This window comes from Cadophora gregata (assembly GCF_030347475.1).
Source record: "Cadophora gregata isolate MNR1 chromosome Unknown scaffold_9, whole genome shotgun sequence".
NCBI lineage: Eukaryota > Fungi > Ascomycota > Leotiomycetes > Helotiales > Ploettnerulaceae > Cadophora > Cadophora gregata.
The window spans coordinates 1,339,718-1,357,407 of NW_026695932.1; the positions used below are offsets into that span (position 1 = coordinate 1,339,718).

Below are 17,690 nucleotides of genomic sequence, written 5' to 3' on the forward strand. Positions count from 1 at the left end.
GAATCCTGGAGAAGCAGATATAACTTGACTGAGTACATGTGGGTTTGTGTCCAGATGATAGCAAGGGCTTTTAGGACTCATCGATTCTCGAGGCCCATGGTTTACCATGTTCACAAAGTCTTCCCAACGGCTCGCTATCATCAACATAGGCATCATAATCGTAAAGGGTATGCTGTCGATCGCAGGAGTTGACCAGATAAGACAATGCTCCCTTTCAATTTTCATTTAACGAAAGAAATGTATAGAGAGAAAACACAAAATTGGTATGGTCTCCATTCGAATGGAGACTTGGAAAGGCTTCAGCAGTACCACTCGTGCACCTCTTGCGATACGTAGTCTCCATAAAACTGTCCACGCGTCAGTCATTCTCTGCAGTTCTGAGGAGCGATCTCAGGAAATTGAGGTACCTAAGGTGAAAGGAGAGAAGGGATGCAGGTTACCCATCTATGGGTAATGATCAGTAGGTTTACATTGACCGAGCTCCTTGTATGGTCAGTTGCGGAATGGGGAGACTTGCAGGTACAGAACATAACTCCAAGACACTAAAATGGGGATGATCTTTGTTATTTACTAGACTAGATTGAAAACAGCGACTTGAGTGAGGCGACCAGCGAAACTCTTGTAGCTTCTGGAGATTGTTGAATTTGGAGGCCGAGAAAAGTGGTTGCCCTGCTTGCCACTACTTGTCACTTGACAAGTTGCAGATCGCGTTGAATAGGCTCGAGACTCAAGAGAGCATGACGAGGCCATTGATATGGGAACAAATTATCTGTTCCCCAGCGTTTGGGCTGGTCTTGCAAGCCTGACAGCGTTGAGACCGTGATGGTGATCGAACAATGATTTTGAACATTGGGTTGCGCGCAACAAGCGGTGAGAAGAGAGTTTCTTTCGAGCTATGCAATAAGCTTTTGATCACTTTTGTGTGTTTCGGTCAACACAGCACTTCCATCGGATGATACGAATTCAGACGATAGATGAAATGGTACAGGAGTATGGGGGACCTAAGGAGCAAGTGCAATAACAAAATCAACAGGGATATCCAGGCTCTCACAAGACATGCGGAGTGCAAAGCGGAGTGTCAAGCGTGTGTTGAGACAGCTAATCTCGCCCAGCACATGGCTCATGTTTCCCCATGGTTTCCGCATTTCGTATCGAATTTCTATCTCCAAGGGAGTACCTGTCATTGCCATCTGCAGTAGAAGAGTTCAACTCGGCACGGACGGGGAAAGCTGCATAGCTCGTCGGTCCGGTCCGGTGATTGGATAAATTGCGTCTCCTGCTCCACTCTGGCGGTTTCTGTTGCAAGGCTTGCTTCACACCTATCCGGCCAAAGTTCGAGCCGCCAGCAATCGTGAGCAAGCGCTCAGGTTGCCAACGGATGTATTTGCAATATTGGCCAAAAGGTGAATGCTGCGACGCATGGCATTCGGGGGCAGTATGCAAGGAGGGAAGCATGACTGGAGCGCCGAACTTGCCTCCTACCTTACCTATGGATAGGTAGGCAGTTTGCCTTAAGTATCGGCATAGGTAAGTAGGTAAGGTACGAAGGGAGGGCGGGGAGGAGGCTCGCGTGATTACCTGGGCACTAAGTAATGTAATATAAGGTAAGGTATCTAGCGAAAAAAGGATAGATACCTAGTGTAGAAACGCCTCCAGGCCGCTATCAAAGTCTCATCTGAAGCTGGGAACATCTGGGAGCATGGCCCTCTATTAATACGGAACTAAATTGTACCACCAAAGTACGGAACATTTTCTGATCAAGGTTACCTACCACCCAGTACTCCGAATGCACAGCACGCTTCACAACACTCGCCCACCAAATACAGTTAGTTGTGTGCCGCCTTTCTTCAGTACATGTCGTATTCTTCTCTTTTGCCATCAATCAGAAGCCAGCCAAGATTATCCAAGATAGCAAGGCGAGAGAGTAGAGAGGGAAAAGTGCATCGCGAAGCCGGGCGCCCCTTTACTGTCCAGTACCTCCTAGGCTCCTAGGCCTAATCGACCTAGACGACTGACTTTGGAGTCAATGCAGGGGGGTTGTCGTTCTTATTCCCTGGTAAAATGTAAATTACCCTACAGCTGGGACCCCTGTTTTCATCTGCGCTCTCTGTTCCCGAAGACAGACATTCATGTGATATGGCCTAGGTAGGTAAATTTACGTTCGAAAGACGCGAGACGGATTCGTAATTTACTTCGCTGCTTGTGGCAGTAGTGAACCAACGTCCCCAGAAGCCCAGAGCCCAGAGCCCAGAGCCCAGAGCCAGGAGCCAGGAGCCAGCAGCCAACAGCCGGCAGTCGGTTGTTAGCCTCGTCGAGTCGGGTCTTTCCATTGGCTCTCATGGCGGGCCTGCGGCATATGACCCCTGCTCGTGCGCTAAATCATTCATCATTCCATTCACCCTGGTAAGTGCAGGTGCAGGTGCAGGTGCAGGTGCAGTACATACAGTACTGTAGGTAAATTTACTGTACTGTACCTAGTAGTGCAGTAGTGACTGTGGATTCTAGGTAACGTTCGTACAGTAATAAGGTAAATTTCATAGGTATTTAATTCATTGTTTGCTGGCGGTCCACCTCGCTCAGCGTGCCACCAAGCCAATGGAAGGGAGAAGGGAGAAGGGAGAGGGCCACAGTTGCGAAAGTCCGTCTCCCAGCCTTATCTTAGCAGCAGATTGTCTCGATTGTCTTGCTTGACCGGACTCGAGTCGAGCCGGATGATTATAACATGTTATCTCCCTCTTGCTCTTCCTTCTCTTCACCTTCATCTTCATCTTCATCTTCATCTGCATTGTTGTGTTGTGTTGTGTTGTATTGTATTGTGTTGTGCGCGAAAATAGTCTCTTAGGGTGGCTCCACCGCCCGTCCAAGCACTTTTATTCCAGCTATCATTTATTTAGCTTAACCTTACACCTCATCTAAGGTAGATAGGTAGGTAAGGTAGGTAGATTTACCTAGGAAGGGGCTCAAGGCTTAAGGTGATCATTCATTGTTACTCGTGCTCTCGCCCCTCTCCTCTTCTCTTCGGCACAGCGTGACAGGCGTAAAGTGTAGGAGGGGTATGAGCTGGTGATCGATCCCATCTTTCTTGACAGTCGAGTCCTACACAGCTTCGCCTTCGCCTTCGCCTTCGCCTTCGACTCCTCTCCCCCCTCCTGCTGTACGCCCTGGTTCCACGGCCGAGTTCGCATTATTCTATTGCACTTCAGCAACGGCACGGTAAATTACAAGCAAATGAAGAAGCTTCTGATACGTGATATTGGGAAGTATGGAGAGGGAGAGCTCGTGCGGTCCTGGTCCCGGCGCATAGCTCAGCAAGATGCTCTGAAACCCGTGGGCAGGGCAGGATAGAAGGATAGATTCGTCAACGACACTACTGACTGCATGGAGGAGCAACCCTTGTTGCGCCTCTCCCTCCCTTTAGCACTCACTAGCTTACCGTCTCTCTGCATCTGCTCTGCTGCTGCCGTCGAAAATTCGTCGAAACATACGATGCCGTCCGCCAGATCTCCCAAGATCGCCAACAGATCTCTACCAACCTATCTAAAATTACTTGCAGTACCTGCCTACCTGCCAGGGAAGGTTACCTTGGTGACTGACACTGGCCGGGTGGCCGCTCATATTGCTCAGCAAAGTCAGCATGTCTGGGGCAAGACGGGCACATCCAATGAACGCGCGAGTAATAACCTGGGGGCGTAATCTTGCCTAGTAGATTTTGCTTCTCGGCGTGGTCCTTTTTTACTGGAACACAGAAGCTGAAACCTACTGTTCAGCAGCAGCAGCAGCAAGCAGATGCACGTACTGTCAAAGACTCGTTGATGAATATGATCCCAACCAAATAGCTTCTCTACCAGCTTTCCCTGCCGATATCTTGCTGGTCGGCCAGGCATGTAGAGGAGAATCCACCACTGAGTTTGTTTGATTACCAGTAATCGTTGTCATCTGCGTAGGAACGTATGAACCTCTCGCCAAGGCAGCCTTTCCTGCTCGGCTTCAATTACCTGTTGATGGTATTTTCCCTGAGCACACCCATCCCCATCCACGAGTCTTTTACCGGCTGCGTTTTTTCTGTTCTCTCCTCTCTTGCAAGTAGATTGTAACCTTATCCCTTGATGGGACCGGTTGAAGTATTCCTATTCTAGTCCTGGCCTGATAGATTTAATGGGATGGATGGGCTGGATGGGATAGGATAGGATGGTGGGATGGGATGGGGATGGGATGGGAGGGTATGGTACTGGGTACGGTGCTCGCGGTGCACAGCTAAGAGCCAATATGTGGTGTCGCTAACCTCCTTTGGGCGTAGCTAGCGCTCCTTCTAGTGGAGCCCTCGTCTTCCCCCGTCGCAAGCGCAAGTGCCCTGCTGAGCCTGTGCCCTGTGCGCTGCGCTGCCCTGCGCTGCCCTGCCGCCCTGCCGCCTGCCTGCTTCCTCGACCTTCATCTCTACCTACCTTACCGTCTTCACCCACTGAACAACAACTGCACTGCACTTCACCACACTTCTCGACGAGACTGAGTTCTCACGAGACAATACGGCACCCGCACGATAGCACTACGCAGCATCTTTGCACGATATTCTCTCCGGCTCAGCTGGAGACTGGAGTGGTAGTGTCCGGCAGATCACCTCTTTGATCTGTTACCCTAGCGTTGCCCTGGTGTTTTATCTTGACCCCGTCCATGCGCCGCGACCTCCTCACGATAACTCGCTGAACACCTCACTTGCACCTCCTCAACCTTGACCTCAGCTGCGGAAATACCTCGACGACAATACCGACCGATTAAATGAAAGCGTAGAAGCCTTTATTCTCGATCGTACTTCCGCCTCCATCCCAGCCCGATTCATCCTCCCACCTCGCGAATCTCTCGATCCACAGCAGCACTCTCGTTCGCTCCACTTGCGTCGCAAACACATGTTCGTTCTCGAGGAGCAGATACTCGTGGAGCACAAGTTATAATTCCATGTGGATATTGGAGGACGACTAAGGCACGGCTTGTTGATTATCGGCTACGCTACACTGTCTGTCCCACCAGGATCAACGCCCAAAGATTTCGAATTTCCTACCACGACTGATACAGTGCACATTCTCAAGTTCAGAACATTGAGTGTAGGTCAGGTCGCGGACCTGTACCGAAACCTCAATCTTTTGGTTCGGAGCGTAGCTCACCTGCTCTCGAGATGGATCCAACAAATTTTCAACAACAAATGGGCGCCGGCCCTGGGCCAATGATGCCCCAGCAAATGCAGCAGCGCCAACCTCAGAATCCACATGCCTCTGCTCAGATCCAGTCGATGATCTTCTCAACCCTTCAGCAGCAAACCGGTACTCTTACTGGTTGGCGAACGCAGATTATGCACAACGAACGAATGGGTCTGATATTTAACATGTGAGTATCAACATAATTCAGTTCAAGATTCTCGAGTGTTCCCCGAGTATCTATGCTGACGATTTTAACGCTAGAATTGGAAATCTGCGCCTGGCCAGTCAATCCCAATCGAATGCTCCCAGCTTGCAAAAAATGATAGAAATTGGCATCCGGTTCGAGAAGGACATATTTGACAAATCTCAGAACAAGGTTCGTGTAGGAAGATGTATGAGACAATCACGCCACTAATGAAGTCAAGGAAATCTACAAGCAGGAAGTGCAAATGAAACTGGAGCAGTTACTAGAACGACGAGCAGCAAACCAGGCCGGCATGCAACAACAGATTCACCAACAAGCTCAAGCGCAGGCACAAGCTCAGCAAGCCCAAGCTCAGCAGCAAATGATGATGAGCCAAAACAACATGCCTGGGCAAGCCCCTAGAGTCATGCCTCCGCAACCACCCCAGCAGGGGTTTTCACATCTCCAGCGTCAGATGCAAGCTTCACCACTTCCAGGACAACAGCCACCACAGGCTCCTATGGGACTGCCCAACCAAGGAGTTCCACAGAATATGTCTCAAAATCAACAGCAGTTTGTTCCCATGCCGCAGCAACAGAACATGGGCGGCAGGCCAGTCAATAGTCAACCGCCTATGACACAACAGGACAATGCTGTTGTAAACGAGCTTACCAACAGACTGATGTCTGGGGCCTCGGAAGAGGAGAAGAATACGCTGAGAACTTCCTTGCAGCAGCGAATGGACCCAGCACAATTTAACAAGTACCAAGCCCAAGGTGTAGATCCCATCTTCATGTACTACCGAAATCAAGCTATGAACAGACTTCGCCAGGAGAGAAGTCAGCGCATGCAACAAGCCCAGGCTCACCAACAGCAGCTTGCTCTCTCGCAGCAGCAAGCTCAAAGTGGGCAGGTTGCGCCTCCTATGCAACCGCAACGATCTATGAACCCTAGCCCAATGAATGGACAGAGCCAACCACCTACCACCGTGGGTGGAAACCCGGATTTTGGATCATTTATGGGTAACATGGAGAATCTTGCAGCACAACAGCAGCAGCAAGGCGTACTAGCACAAGAAGCTGGGCAGATGGTAGTTCCAGCCAGTGTTCCTCCACGAAATGGAACCCCACAGCCGGGTATGGCTGGTCAAGGGATAGATATGGTGCCTAATCCTAACCCCCGAGCCCAGCAACAGCAGCAGATGTTCAATGCTCAGCAGATCCAACAACAAAGAATGCAGCATGCACAACAGCAGCAGCAACAACAACAACAATCGCAGGCACGTTTAAATGCCCAGCAAAAAGCACAGCAGACAATTGGGCTTCGAGGTCAACCAGGTGGGATGGGGCCTGGCCCGAATCCGCCACAGCAAAGCCCTGCAATGGCGACGCTCAATGCACCATTGAGAACGCCCTCACAGCCGATGGCCCATCCAGAACCACCTCAGGTGAATCCCAATGCTCAATTTGGCCAGCCACTAGATCCCCGCTTCATGCAAGGGAATAGACCCGGAGCAGCAAACGGTATGACGTTTGCTGGACTGAATCCTGCCATGCTTCAGAATATGACGCCGGAGACTCAAAGAGCCTTGGCTGCCATGCCGCCAGACAAACTGAATGAGGTGGTGAAGCAATGGCACGAATCCCGCGCCGGGCAAATGAATACCGCAAATATGGCTGGTGGACGCCCTCCGATGCCAATGCAAGGTCCTGGCCAGGCTCGGCCCGGTCAACAAATACCACCAGGTCCATTCAATCTTCAAAATGGAGCGAATCAATTCATGATGGGGAATTCAGGACAACGGCCACCTCAATCGATGGCCCCTGGCATGAATCCTCAACAGCAAATGCTTTTGCAACAACAAATGGCTAGTCTACGGCAGAATCAGATGCAACAGCGTGTCGGCCCGAACGCTGCGCAGATAGAGCAGCGCGCTCTGCAGCAGATGGACAACGTGGAAATTCCTCAGATTTTCCACAACCACGCCAGCATGCCCCAGGGGAGTCCACCAGAGATAAAAAAATGGGGTCAGCTTAAGCAATGGATAGCACAGAATCCGAACCTTGCGGGAACGGGGAGTCTCGACGCTGTCAAGAATCTTCAGAAGTTGCACTACACACAGGCAATCCGAAGTCGTCAACAGGTTCAGGGTGCTAGTATGCAGCCAGGTGCCCAGCAAGGCATAGGTCCAAATGCACCTCCGGCTATGGTTGCTCCCGTGGCTCCTATGATACCTCTCAACAACGGTATGAATATGCCAGGCCTCGGCCAGTTGCGACAACCCACTGCACAAGAGATACATACGATGCGAACCCATCCCAGTGGTAAACTGGCACAAGCAAGCGATGAACAGATACGTGCTATATACATGAGGAACCAGGCGAACCAGCTCCAACAACAAGCTCAAGCCCAGGGCCAAGGACAAATGACACCTCAGCAGCATCAGCAACGTCAACAAATGATGGCCCTGCAATTGAGTCGGATGCAACAAGCCAACGCCCAGGCCGCCCATGTGACTGGGCAACCAAATCCAGGTCAGATGGGACAAGCTCAACCCAACCCTACACAGGCCCTCAAGCCACCTCAAGCTGGCCAAAACTCCGGTCCTAACGCTCATTCCGAATCGGCCCCTGGTATTCCGAATAATCGGCCAAGCTCCCGACCTCAACCAAATGCTCGAAACGCCGCCCAAACATCTTCACCTGCCCAACCGGTTAAGAATTTGAAGCGTGCCAGTAGTGATGATGTTATTGAAGTTCCTAACCCGAACACTCAGCAGCCACGCCCATCTCCCCAGCCTGCGCAAGACTCGACTCAACAGCCGCGACAACTTCCAACCCCACAGCAGCTTGCTGCAATGGACCCTGAGACAAGGAAAAAGTACGAAAATGCCATCCGGGCTGCGCAGAATGCAAACCAAGGCTCCAAAATGACTGCAGAGCAGGCCAGATTAGCCATAATCTCGAAAGAGGAGCAAGCAAAGCTACCACACACAATTCCTGATATCTCTATGGATGAAGAAACGAGAAAGAAAACCGCGGCGGCTTTACTCAGCGTACACTCGGGCATGATCAATGTCTCGAAAGCCTTACCGAGATGGTTCCAAGTCGATCATGATGAAGCTCAAGCTAGGAGATTTTTCCAGGCAGTATGTATTCCACACCATATTTCTCTTGCCGTTCATGACTAAATCCTTTAGCGCTTTCGCTATGGCAGGCAATTTCGTGGCGACTTCAATCAGCCCAATCCCACTTTGAGGGACACCTTCTCTATCAGTATGGCAGAGATTGAGAGCACAAGGTCCATGATGGGAGCCATTGTCAAAGTGTTGAGCGAACGGTATCCCAATATGAAGAAGCCTGACGGCGGCGCCAAGAACCTGCAGGCTCCAGCATCACAAAGCGAGGCTCAACAGTCACAACCCAATCAGCCGCCAACCCCGTTGAATGCCGCAAATCTACACCAACAGCAGCAGCAGCTCAATAACTTGCATAAAAGAAACAACAGTCGCAGCTCAAACACACCTGCGGCTCCTACCTCTTCACAACCACCTTTTGCATTTGGAGCTACATCGCCCCATGGAACGCCTGCATACGCCGGCAAAAATACCCTAAAGCAAGAGGATCTGCATATACCTGCTCGAAAGAAGCAAAAACAAAACAGTACTCCCGTACCGGGTCAAGGAACTCCTGGCTCAAATTCCTCACCTCAAGTGTCCAAGGCAACATCACCTGATCTGAAGAGGCAGCAGTCAGATAACAAACAACGAAGCAAGCCTTCCTTGTGCTGTTCGGAGCCAGAGTGTGACAGACACAATATCGGCTTCGAGACCCCTGAGGCACTGAAGGCCCATACTCAGGAGGAGCATATACGACCGCTGGAGAACCCATTGAAATATGTCCAAGAGAATCTAGCCAGCACACTTGGATTAGACAGTCAAGGCCAGTCGAAGAAACCTGTAGCTGCCCAATTACCGGAAAGTGGGCCAGTTGCCGCTAAAATGGCGGTGACTGGTTCAAGACAAGGCCGAACGCCGACTGCCAAAGAAGACAATACCCCTGCCGGAGCTACGCCAATGAACCGTCAAGTCTCTATGAATCGCCAGAGTAGTGCTACAGAGGGAAAGACAAACATTCCATCTAAGTCTATTCCTGGCAAGGACGCCACTGGAAGGGGCCAAACTAGCCAAAAGGATGCCAACAAGCCGAAAGAGAACCCAGTGGAGGCGGTGGCCCCGAACTTGTGGGCTAATGTTACAATTGATCCTCATGATCTCTTCCATAGTTTTCAGCCATTCGAGACTGGCGCAGGTGGTGCAATTTCGGACATGAATGTGTATCGTTCGATTACCCCGAACGATACGCCAGAGTCAAGCAAGGACGGTGTTTCAGAACCGAACAGTGATATTTCTGATGGCGTTGGCCTAGATATCAGCCTCGACATCTTCGATGATAAGTGGATGCCATTTGGACCTGGCGATACCGAGGGTCTTTTTGATATGAGTGGATTCAACGTCAATGGTGAAGATGACCTTACCATGTTTGACGCCGACCCTCCGGCCGTCACTTACCAGTCATGGGACGACATGGTGGATCCTTCTGTCCTTGACAAACCGTTTTCTTTCGATACCTCGTTATATTCCATGAATGCCGAGTAAGAGGCTGCAGCAGTTCTCATCAATTCTCATTATTTTCGTGTACCTGTTTTCTTAGGCGTTCTAAGCTATGGATGGAAGTCTCAGCATTGGTTGGAAGCTAGGCAAGGATGTTGAGGAGATATACCAGTTAGGAAAAGCATGTGTGGCTGGCGTTGCGGTGATTTACATCTTTGGATTATGGACTTGGCTTAGCGCCGGCGTCGACTTCGATACAATATTTGACTAGTATAGGGCTCTTGCATATTTTTGACTCTGCTTGCGCTGCTTAGCTGATGAGTGAGCAGATCTGTACGATTGGATATGAAATTTTACATGCGCAACAAATATTAATTCTCTGATCTGTGGTTCGCTTTTTAACGACCTTGTTTGTGTCTCTGGCCAGATCCGATGAATTTGTGCCAGAGTCGCTCACTCGCATTCAGCTGAGAAATGACATGTCAAATGCCACCGCCATGCACAATTCCACGACATGCAAATGACAGGTGCGGATGAAGTAATCATGCAGCAAAGATAGGTTTGCGCATCAAAGAGTCAAAGACGTCACATCCGCGCGAGCTCGAACCGTACTAGGGCTTCCTGGCGATCTAGGTGAGGTATCAACCTACCTGCTATCACACTTGTTTGGACAGGGATTCTGAGTTGTCCGAAGGTGAGCAATCGAATGAACCATCCATGTGTCTGGCGAGAATGGACAGTTACTAGGATTGATATCCGATGCATCAAGGTGTGGGTTTTGCAAGTTACGAGGTGGCTATTATATGATAGCTGTTGTTTTGAGGGGAGGGAAGTTCTCCAATCTCGCTGTGTTTATGTCGCTAATTTAAGCGAGATGAAAGGGGTCGCGTAGCATGCCCCCAAGGGGACGGGAGGTACACCATGGGCAGCTGGGGTAGATGCCACCCCCTTCTCAAACATATATGCTTGAAGTGCACATTATCATTTGGTTAGTACTTTGCCATTATGAAAATAGGGAGCATTCTCCATCCACAATGCGATTAGCCAACCAAGCATCGCGCACTTTGAATGTCTAATTATTGTAGCAAGTCTGTTTTAGCAACATTCCAAGCAAATTTGCCAGTTCATCGCTGGATCACCACCGCTCTATTCTAGAGAGCATAGGCAAACCCCGAAATTGCCCTTATCGACTCATCCTATTTAATTCGATGAAATCCTTCCATTTTTCTTGTCTTATCTGCACATTAGAATGCCCTGTTGGCTCAACAAAAGCCCCAACCATGCAACACGAAGGAATTATTAGACATCCTCAAGACGCATGACACAGGAACATCAATAGCTTCGTGACAAGACCTTCGATGATCACCTCGTTCATTTATACTGGTGCATCAAGCTCAGTAACCCATCCGCAGCTCGTCCTTTGACTACACTACTTGTCAAATCGCTACCTCTATCTTCCCAACTCGGACTGCCGCATAAAGATGGAGGGTTCAACACGCCTTGTCGTTGTCTGGGTAATAAAGGGGTCGCGAATCCTTCACGCGTCACGTCAACTACTATTTTAGTTGGAGATGCAACCCTTTTGCCATTCCCTGGTGTCAAGATGCAGGAAGGGGGTGACGATGGTATCGTGACTGGTTGCGGTAGGTTCTTCTCTGTATATGGTGTTTGTAGTTTGATATCTGGCACTTGTGGAGCATTTGATGGACGAGAAAGTTGTTGAATTTGCGAAGAAAGAGTTGCGATTGGTGGAAAGGGGGATGTTCTGGATGCTGTGGTAGAAGATCGAATTTCTAGACGGGATATGGGAATTTCAATCTGATTCGTTCGAACTTTGTAGCTTGCAAGACTGAGCCGAAGTTTGATCTCTCTAGCTTTCTAGAGGAGGTTAGCATATGCACATAAACCCTTGACAGATGGTTGCGTACCTGACGAAGCTCCTCGCGCGTTAGTGGAGAATGGCGTGGAGGCAGAGGGATTTCATCTGGAATGGTGACTGTGGTATTTTGAGAATCATTCAGTCCTGAATTATCTTGAGAGGTAAAGGAGGAGGTTGGTGAGGAGGGTGCCGTTGCAAGATCATAAGAATGTCCCAGAAATCCCTGGGCTAAGTTAGCATGTCTTCTGGCTGGGAGTAATTCGAATAACATGCTCCTTCACTTTGGGGTTGAGACTGTTGACGAACCTCATGAACATCACTGCTGAAAAGTTGCGCTTGCATATATGTTCCAGCATCTTCTTCCATGCCAGCAGTCTCCTTATGTCTCTTGGCCGCGCCATATGATGTAGTGTCATCTTGAGAATAGGACTTCCTTTTTGCGCCCAAAACAGGAGTCCCCTCATCAATCGAGGCGTAATTTGTTGCCTCCGATAAAGATGCCTGCGGTATTATTTCTGCCATCTGGACTGGCTTGGTAGGACTGCTGCTTTTGCTTGTCTTGAGGCTTTGGGCGCCTGGTCGACTGAGGGGCGTGTTCGCATCGAGGGCGCTGAGCACTCGACGAACTGGTGATACGGAGGTCATTTTGAACGAGGTGGGCGATCTTGTTTTGAAAATAGTAGTTACTTCGAGAAGGAACTTTTCGGGGGGTGAGGAGTTTGGGCAGTCGCGTGTTGATATCTAATGGCATGCGTGAGCCAAGCAGACTTTCACGGGTAACAAGCCTGACTTTGGAGTACAGAGAGATGACAAGTCTTCTCGAGTTCGATCTCAAATCGGTGAATTTGTGCACTGGGACCTGTCGTGTTGTTCTTTGCTGTACGGTGTTATGTATTGTTCTCAATGTCTTTGACGCGACTTAAAGAGGGCCGAAGACTCGGAGCTTTCCTACCTAGGCAGGTACGGTGGGGACTGACGCTACAGTACGCCAAGCTGCCGGGCCCGAGCCCGGGCCTATGGCCGGTGCCGGTGCTCCTGATAAACTGATTTAATTGGTGGGCTGGCCGAATGCCCCTGCTCGCCGAATTTAAGGGACCTCGGGGAGGACATGGACATAGTTTAAAGAGGGGGTTGAGAGTTTCTAGGTGCCAGACCAGAGGTAAAATTTCCAAGGTCGGTTCCGCGTAGGGCTACACTCAAGAGCAGAACATTCACTGAACAATACATGTAGACTACAATACTCCATCAGAGTAAATTAAATTTCCATAAAGCTCTGGGTTTATGCAGCTCTTGCTCATGTAGAGCCGCTGGTTTTCAATGCTTAACATGTCCAACACCAGCCCACATGCAGTCAATATCATCTTTGTCCTCATTTTGTCGTGTTGGATCACAAGCAGATCGAATTCTCAACCGATCAACCCTCTCATCTCTTCCTCTTCTTGAGTCCACTCGTCCAAATTCCCTTCAAAGTCACCAACACCTGTATCTGCGCCGACCCAAAACGGTCCTCCTTCAAGTGCCTGCCTCTGAAACTCCCAGTTGAAATCAGCTTGGTCATCTTCCAATCCAGGAAGTGGCTGTTGGAGGTTACGATCTAAGATCTGCTCTACATCACCCACATCTATGGTCATATGAGACAGATCGAAATCGACACTTGGATATGGAAACTGATTGCTCGGTCCAGCAAGACCAGGATCAATGGCGGCAGGTACGAAAGGGTGCGCGGTACGCATATGAACATCGAGATCGTAGTTCCGTATGAACATGTCCTGACAAGTAGGTACGAGGCATGGGATAGTCCTCCTGGGATCGATACCAGACAACTCATCAACAAGTGAAGGCTTGGCGCTCTTGCCACGCTTAGACTTTCGTAGAGTGTGAGCATAATCGTCCTCTCCGCAACCATTAGCTGGGTCCATACAATCGTATTCGGAATCCTGATGGTACAATGCTTGTTCGGAGCTTGATTTTTTACGGTTTGCGTTGACCAGACTCTTAAGTCCAAGATGAGCAGTACGGATATGATCCATTAGACTGGCCTTTGACACAAAATCATCCCCACATCCATCTTCGGTAACGAAATTTGCCAATTCCGAGTAGGTGCTAAGGTCGAAAGTACCACAGATGAAACGCTGTCCCATATGAGCGGTTCGTATGTGGGTATTCAAGTTGTTTTGCTTGGTGAACCGCTTGTTACATCCAGCATAAGTGCAGAGGACGTTCTTTCGCTGGTCGATAGTAATGCCCGAGTGATGGATTTCGATATGTTTCATCAATTCTCGCTGACTTGAGCATTTGATATCACAGAAGGCGCAGTTGGCATGTTCTTTCCGAATATGAGCCTGGAGTTCTCGATCTGTCTTAAATCCTGGCGCATGACAGAGGAAACATGTTATTCTTCTAGCTGCATGAACACGATCAACATGTTGGCGAAGGCCAGTAGCACCATCAAATCCAGCTTCGCAAGGAACAGAAGTGACTGGGTCGACATAAGTGCATGGATATGGTGCAAGTAGAAGGTGGACAGAGCGAATATGGCGCTGAAGGGTTTGGTGCTTGCGGAAAGGTTCATTGCAGGGCGGATAAGTCGTACAGCGGTATACATGCTGGCCTGTGTGTGTATTCTTGTGCCGATTCAGACGAGTTGATGTCAGAAAACTCTTATTGCATCCCTCCCAGTCGCATGGAAAGGATCGCTCTTTTGTGTGGGATCCTTTGATGTGCTGTTGAAGGTGCTTGTCCTCAAAGTATGTCTTGTCACAGCCTTCGTATGTGCATACGTATGGCCGCTCATTCGTATGCGTTCTCAAATGACTTGTCAGTCTTGCTGGCCTATTGAATGTTTTGGCACAGCCTTCGTACGTGCACTTGATTGTCTTCAATTCTGAAGGGAACTTTTTCCGGCCTGGAGAAAATGGTGTGACTGGGGTATTCGCAATATGTTCTTCTTCTGAAAACTCGGAACCTTCTTGCCGGTATTCATTGTCGTCATCCTCAGATTCTTGGGTTGCCTCCACTGCAGAGTTGTTAATATCGTGGGCAGAAGTTAGTTGTGTGCGGAACGGTACTTACTGGGAGGAGAAAGCAGTCTCTCAATTCTTTGTCTCTTCGCAGAGTCTTCTAAAAAGGCTGCAGCCTTTCTCTTTCCCACTGTTGAAGCCATTGGGAGGCTTGATTGCGAGCTTTGCGCTCCTGCGAAATGATGTTGTATTGGTTTGTCTGAGGTGATTACCACCTACCTTGTGAAAACGAAATATTTCGCTGGTGTGGCTGATGAACTCTTGGCATTTGCGCTAAACCTTAAATTGTTCTGAGGCTACACTAGTGCCTGATCGCAGATTCGAGCCTTGAACAATTTCTTTGCAACAGCTGAATACAACAACTTTGTTACCAAACGCATTCAACGAAAACCTTCAAATAATCACCATCTCCAAAACTTCCTGATTCTGCTGAACCATGTCTGACGATGAGGGTATGGGTGATGGCGGGTAAGTTCTGCGTGGCTACGCAACGCGCAGAGCTCTCTTACGACAACATGATTGCTGATCAGACCCAGGTTCTCGCCTACCTACGACGATAACGAGGGCGACTATGATGCCGCGGAGCCAGAGGATCCATATGAGGAGAACAATGTGGTGGATGATGTGAATGCCAGTCAAAACCCTGATCAGCTTCTAGCCACTGGGGACAATGGGATGGGAATCATCTCATCGGGCTCGGGCGATCCATCAGCAAAAGCCAATCGATCACACAAAGACAAGGCGCCAAAGGATAAGAAGATACCTAACGACCAGCGGACGACCACGCCCTATATGACCAAGTACGAGAGAGCCAGAATCCTGGGTACTCGGGCATTGCAGATCAGGTTGGTATTTCACAATACTGGAACGAGGAACAAATAAAATTATTGGCATTGAGCTAATGAAATGCTCCCGATAGTATGAATGCGCCAGTGTTAGTTGATCTGGAGGGAGAGACGGATCCCCTGCAGATTGCTATCAAGGAGTTGAGAGAGAAGAAGATCCCGCTGATCGTACGGAGATATATGCCCGATGGCATGTTAGTACTACTGAAGCTATAACATATACATACCTAATTGCTGACGGCGAATCAGGTACGAAGACTGGACGTGCGAGGAGCTTCTTCAGTAGTGGGCTTTAAGGGATTTCAAGGTTGGCTGGTGGTTGAGGTGAAGGCCTCGGGGTATGAGGCTTCATTTCTGCATTGCATTGGGCCGGATATGGCGTAAAAATGGCGTTTAGCAGGCTGATATCTGGATGGAGGAGGAAAGTGCTTCTAAGAATAGCAGAGAAGTCCTTACAGAGCTGTGGTTGTGGGTGTTATCCTCGTCTTTGCCCGCCTCACTCTTTTCAAACTCAAGTAAAGTGTTCCAAAAATCTAAGCACCGATTTCATGGAAAGGGAGGAGGAAATTGCCAGAGTACACGATCCCGAAAGTCACCACATGATGCCGGGAGATCTCCGAAGCAACCAGTGCCTAACCCGGATGCGAAAGTCCACGGCTCGCTCCAGCTCCCAACCAAGCGGGGCATTGAGGGGTCGTAAGCCTAAAACGTACCGTCATGAGTGAAAGAGCTTCACAACTGTAAACCGTCAAATATCCTCCTTCCCGACTCTGATTACTCTTCACTGTGTTCAATTAATAAGTCAATTTCGGAACTTCTCATCTCTGAAAATGTCTTTCAAAACTACGGGAGCCATAGCTTCGTTCGGAGGAAAGCTCCTCAAGCTCACTCACGATGCGTCAACCACTGGCTGCGAAATGGCTCTGAACCTGTACCTCCCGCCTAATCCAGAGAAAGGCAAAATTCCAGTTCTGTTCTACCTCGCTGGTCTGACTTGTACTGGTGACAATGGTGCTGAGAAGGGCTTTTTCCAATATGGGGCGAGCCAAAAAGGCATAGCTGTTGTGTACCCAGATACTTCTCCAAGTATGAAGTCCTCTTCACCCCACTTCACTTCTAGTGCTTCATCCTTTGGATGAGATTGTAGATGAGCTAAACAATTGTCTTACAGGAGGACTCAAAATCCAAGGTGAGGACGACGCCTACGACTTCGGCAGTGGCGCCGGATTCTACATCGACGCAACGGCGGAGCCCTGGTCCAAGAACTACAAGATGGAATCTTATATCACGTCCGAGCTCCCCAAAGCTCTTTTCTCCTCTTTCCCGGAACTCGACTCCTCACGCGTCTCGATCTCGGGCCACAGTATGGGCGGACACGGCGCTCTTACTCTCTTCTTGAAGCACCCGGGCATGTACAAAAGCGTTAGTGCATTTGCGCCCATCTCGAATCCCAGCAATTGTCCTTGGGGCGAGAAGGCATTTAAGGGATATCTGGGCGAGGATAGGGAGCAGTGGAAGAAGCATGATGCGACGGAGTTGCTCAAGGGGTGGAAGGGGGAGTTTGAAGCTTTGGTGGATGTTGGGACCGGTGACAACTTTTACAAGCAGAAGCAACTGCTGCCAGAGAACCTGGTGGAGGCTGCGGAGAAAAGTGGAAAGAAGGGGCTGAGGGTCAGATATCAAGATGTGAGTGCATCCCTTTTGGCCTGGCCACGCCAATTAAGATCGATTTGCTGACAAGGAATAGGGGTATGATCACTCATACTTTTTCATCTCGACTTTTGCGACAGATCATGTCAATTATGCGGCGAAATATCTACTTGCGTAGTAGGCCATGCCACTCTGCTATACTCTCTCTTGTAGCTAGGCTTATATTCATAGAAGTACCTCGGCCTCAAGACAAAAGCTATAGACGCGATGGAACTTGTACGTCCATTCCAACTCCGTTGCCTTTCTTGGCC

General features: G+C 49.5%; 6 protein-coding genes across 7 annotated transcripts; 4 read left to right on the forward strand and 2 right to left on the reverse strand.

The window, feature by feature from the left end:
* Window positions 1-3,378: 3,378 nt before the first annotated feature.
* Window positions 3,379-3,693, forward strand: ONS95_014743 (uncharacterized protein; the record flags this gene model as incomplete). The annotated part of the gene is made up of 1 exon (XM_058508414.1): window positions 3,379-3,693. The coding sequence occupies one exon, from the start codon at window positions 3,379-3,381 to the stop codon at window positions 3,691-3,693; it is 315 nt and encodes a 104-aa protein (XP_058356101.1).
* Window positions 3,694-4,442: 749 nt separating this feature from the next.
* Window positions 4,443-10,349, forward strand: ONS95_014744 (uncharacterized protein). Of its 2 annotated transcripts, none has more exons than XM_058508415.1 (3): window positions 4,443-5,376; window positions 5,451-8,521; window positions 8,573-10,349. In XM_058508415.1, the coding sequence occupies exons 2-3, from the start codon at window positions 5,639-5,641 to the stop codon at window positions 10,028-10,030; spliced, it is 4,341 nt and encodes a 1,446-aa protein (XP_058356102.1). In that variant the 5' UTR covers window positions 4,443-5,376; window positions 5,451-5,638; the 3' UTR covers window positions 10,031-10,349. The 2 variants fall into 2 exon arrangements, with proteins under 2 accessions (XP_058356102.1, XP_058356103.1); XM_058508416.1 differs by having other exon boundaries at window positions 5,451-5,565; window positions 5,615-10,349.
* Window positions 10,350-12,898, reverse strand: ONS95_014745 (uncharacterized protein). The gene is made up of 4 exons (XM_058508417.1): window positions 12,655-12,898; window positions 12,138-12,605; window positions 11,914-12,087; window positions 10,350-11,863 (listed from the first exon to the last, which is right to left on the reverse strand). The coding sequence occupies exons 2-4, from the start codon at window positions 12,507-12,509 to the stop codon at window positions 11,357-11,359; spliced, it is 1,053 nt and encodes a 350-aa protein (XP_058356104.1). The 5' UTR covers window positions 12,510-12,605; window positions 12,655-12,898; the 3' UTR covers window positions 10,350-11,356.
* Window positions 12,899-13,270: 372 nt separating this feature from the next.
* Window positions 13,271-15,027, reverse strand: PZF1 (Strongly-conserved Zn-finger binding protein (TFIIIA); the record flags this gene model as incomplete). Its single annotated transcript, XM_058508418.1, has 3 exons — window positions 13,271-14,669; window positions 14,727-14,880; window positions 14,937-15,027. The coding sequence occupies 3 exons, from the start codon at window positions 15,025-15,027 to the stop codon at window positions 13,271-13,273; spliced, it is 1,644 nt and encodes a 547-aa protein (XP_058356105.1).
* A 202-nt stretch (window positions 15,028-15,229) lies between these two features.
* Window positions 15,230-16,475, forward strand: RPB6 (DNA-directed RNA polymerases I II and III subunit RPABC2). The gene is made up of 4 exons (XM_058508419.1): window positions 15,230-15,352; window positions 15,421-15,729; window positions 15,804-15,923; window positions 15,979-16,475. The coding sequence occupies exons 1-4, from the start codon at window positions 15,321-15,323 to the stop codon at window positions 16,013-16,015; spliced, it is 498 nt and encodes a 165-aa protein (XP_058356106.1). The 5' UTR covers window positions 15,230-15,320; the 3' UTR covers window positions 16,016-16,475.
* On the forward strand, window positions 16,476-17,556 carry ONS95_014748 (uncharacterized protein). Its single transcript, XM_058508420.1, has 2 exons — window positions 16,476-16,815; window positions 16,901-17,556. Exons 1-2 carry the CDS (start codon window positions 16,560-16,562, stop codon window positions 17,464-17,466), a joined length of 822 nt encoding a protein of 273 aa, XP_058356107.1. The 5' UTR covers window positions 16,476-16,559; the 3' UTR covers window positions 17,467-17,556.
* The last annotated feature ends 134 nt before the right edge of the window (window positions 17,557-17,690 follow it).